Here is a 2072-nt window from a genome sequence, read left to right as displayed (position 1 = left end):
ATTGTTTTTAAAAAAAAAACTTTTTTGCAATTTATCTATTAAAGTTTTTACTTTCCAGTATTTATAGGTTTGAGTCTTGAATGTGATACTGGCTTTTTAATATTTGTTTTGGGGGAACTAGTGGTCTTTATGTGAAAGTGGGCTGACAGGAAATGGGGTTGAAAGAGACGGTGGAAGACTAAGACCCGTTAAGCTTTATTCTCTCATCCCAACATTTGTTTTTAAAACGAATGTTTCTCGGTTCACTTTAACCGATCTTTTCAAATTTTCACTTCTTCTCTCTTTCCTCAGGATAAGGGCATTTCCGGATTTTTCCGCGGGGCAGTGCCGAGGTCTCTCCGCCGCACTCTGATGGCTGCCATGGCTTGGACCGTGTACGAACAGCTCATGGCTCGAATGGGCCTCAAGTCCTGAAGAGCAGCTGATGGGGGAGGGAAAAAAAACCAACCAAAACCCGGCCGGGTTTTAAAGGATGAAGAAAAGGGAGCCGATGAGGTCAAAGACCGTGAAACGGACGCAGTGCCAGGACACTAAGCATCAGGTGGATACATGTTTTTAAGAGTGTGGGTGAGTTTTTAAATGTTAAAAACATAAGTTTGTGACGACGCACCTGAACGCCTCTCATGTTCGCCCTGAAGTGCTGTGACCATCCCTCTACCGTGAAGTGAATTTTTCCCCAATTCATATTTCTGCTGAGGCATACCAGTGGATGAATACCACTTAAAAAAAGGTTAATGTGTTTTAAGATTCTGATCTGTGCGAATGCTACTGAGTACCGGAACTTATGAGATGTTTTAACAGCTGCATAGGACTGAGCAATGTTTCTTCTTCTGCATTGATTTACTTACCAGACAATAACGAGCATTCAGAGATATATTAGTGGGTGCTAAAGCTAAGCTAATCACATTAAAGCCTTTTTACTTAATGCGGTTAAAAGCAGCATTTATGTGCTTTATGCAATTATGATTCATTTTGGTTTAAAAAAATGTTTTATCTGAAATATTTCTTATTTTGTTCCAGAAAAACTGGATCAAACAGGTTTTTTTTAAATATTCGGGTTTATGGCTAATTGGGCTGTGGGGTTCTAAGCACATCCAACCCTGATTCATCACAATTCAAATCATTTCAGGCCAATCTTAGATGGATGATCCAATCGGTTTGTTTTTTTATTCAGAATAATTTCCTTGTAGATATAAATTTATTTATGCAGGAGATACATCTGTACTGTTTTGGATCGGGAGGCTTTCACTCCTCTGCTGACCAGCAGATGGCAGCAGACATTTTTTTTTCTGTTAATGTTGTTGTAAACACAAGTTGAAAGGGGCATCACAAAAATGTTAAAAAATGTTAATCCTGCTAGTGAAACATTGCTTGATCAATATGCAGAAGAGGGTTTCCTTTCACATAGAAGGTTCTGTTAACAGATAACATACAGGACACATTATGGCACTTCCAGAGTGCATTTATTTCCAATGTTTTTTATTTATTGCGTGTGTATATATAGAAATTTAATAAAAAGAGAATATATGTATTTGTAGGAAGTAGTTCCTGCATTTGAAATGGAAAGAAAAATGTAAACTAACCTCTACAGAGCCATGGTGAATCTGCCGCTGTGTTTGCTGTTTAACTTGTGTTTAACTCACTGTGCCGATCCGTTTATTGATCTCCAATTGTGCTCATCAGCCATGTTCACGCTCCACATAGTGCCTCGCCTTTTTTTTTCCTTTTAGGTCAATGAAAACTCCACTTTTCCTAATGTTGTTTTAAATTCCTGTCAATAAAAACCAAGAGACAAGTCGGATGGTTTCACATTTGTTCTTCTTTCGCAGCCATCTCACAATTATTTTGCCTTTTTGTAAAAAAAAATCCTGACTCCACTTACATGTATGCTACAAGTCCAGCCTCTGCAACAGTAAAACTGAGTACCGTATTTTCAGCACAATAAGGCGCAGCGTATTAAAAGGCGCAGTCTCAGTTATGTGTGCCATTACTGTATTTAAGGCGCACCAGACTATAGCGCACGGGTTTTATATACCGGTACATATCCTCTACTACGTTTAAATACCTCTACT

At 38.5% G+C, this 2072-nt stretch overlaps 1 protein-coding gene across 1 annotated transcript in view; it reads left to right on the top strand.

The window, feature by feature from the left end:
• The window catches only part of LOC107101315 (solute carrier family 25 member 38-B-like), a 10114-nt gene extending 9666 nt beyond the window's left edge, over positions 1–448 (top strand). Inside the window, exon 7 of the mRNA XM_015400183.1 lies at positions 292–448. Coding sequence (XP_015255669.1) covers positions 292–414 — 123 coding nt within the window. The 3' untranslated portion in view covers positions 415–448. The remainder of the gene's footprint in view (positions 1–291) is intronic.
• Positions 449–2072: the final 1624 nt, after the last annotated feature.

Source organism: Cyprinodon variegatus, unplaced genomic scaffold (assembly GCF_000732505.1).
Source record: "Cyprinodon variegatus isolate N-32 unplaced genomic scaffold, C_variegatus-1.0 Scaffold1080, whole genome shotgun sequence".
Classification (NCBI taxonomy): domain Eukaryota; kingdom Metazoa; phylum Chordata; class Actinopteri; order Cyprinodontiformes; family Cyprinodontidae; genus Cyprinodon; species Cyprinodon variegatus.
The sequence above is the reverse complement of the archived record's forward strand: the minus strand, read 5'-3'. Positions and strand labels throughout refer to the sequence as shown.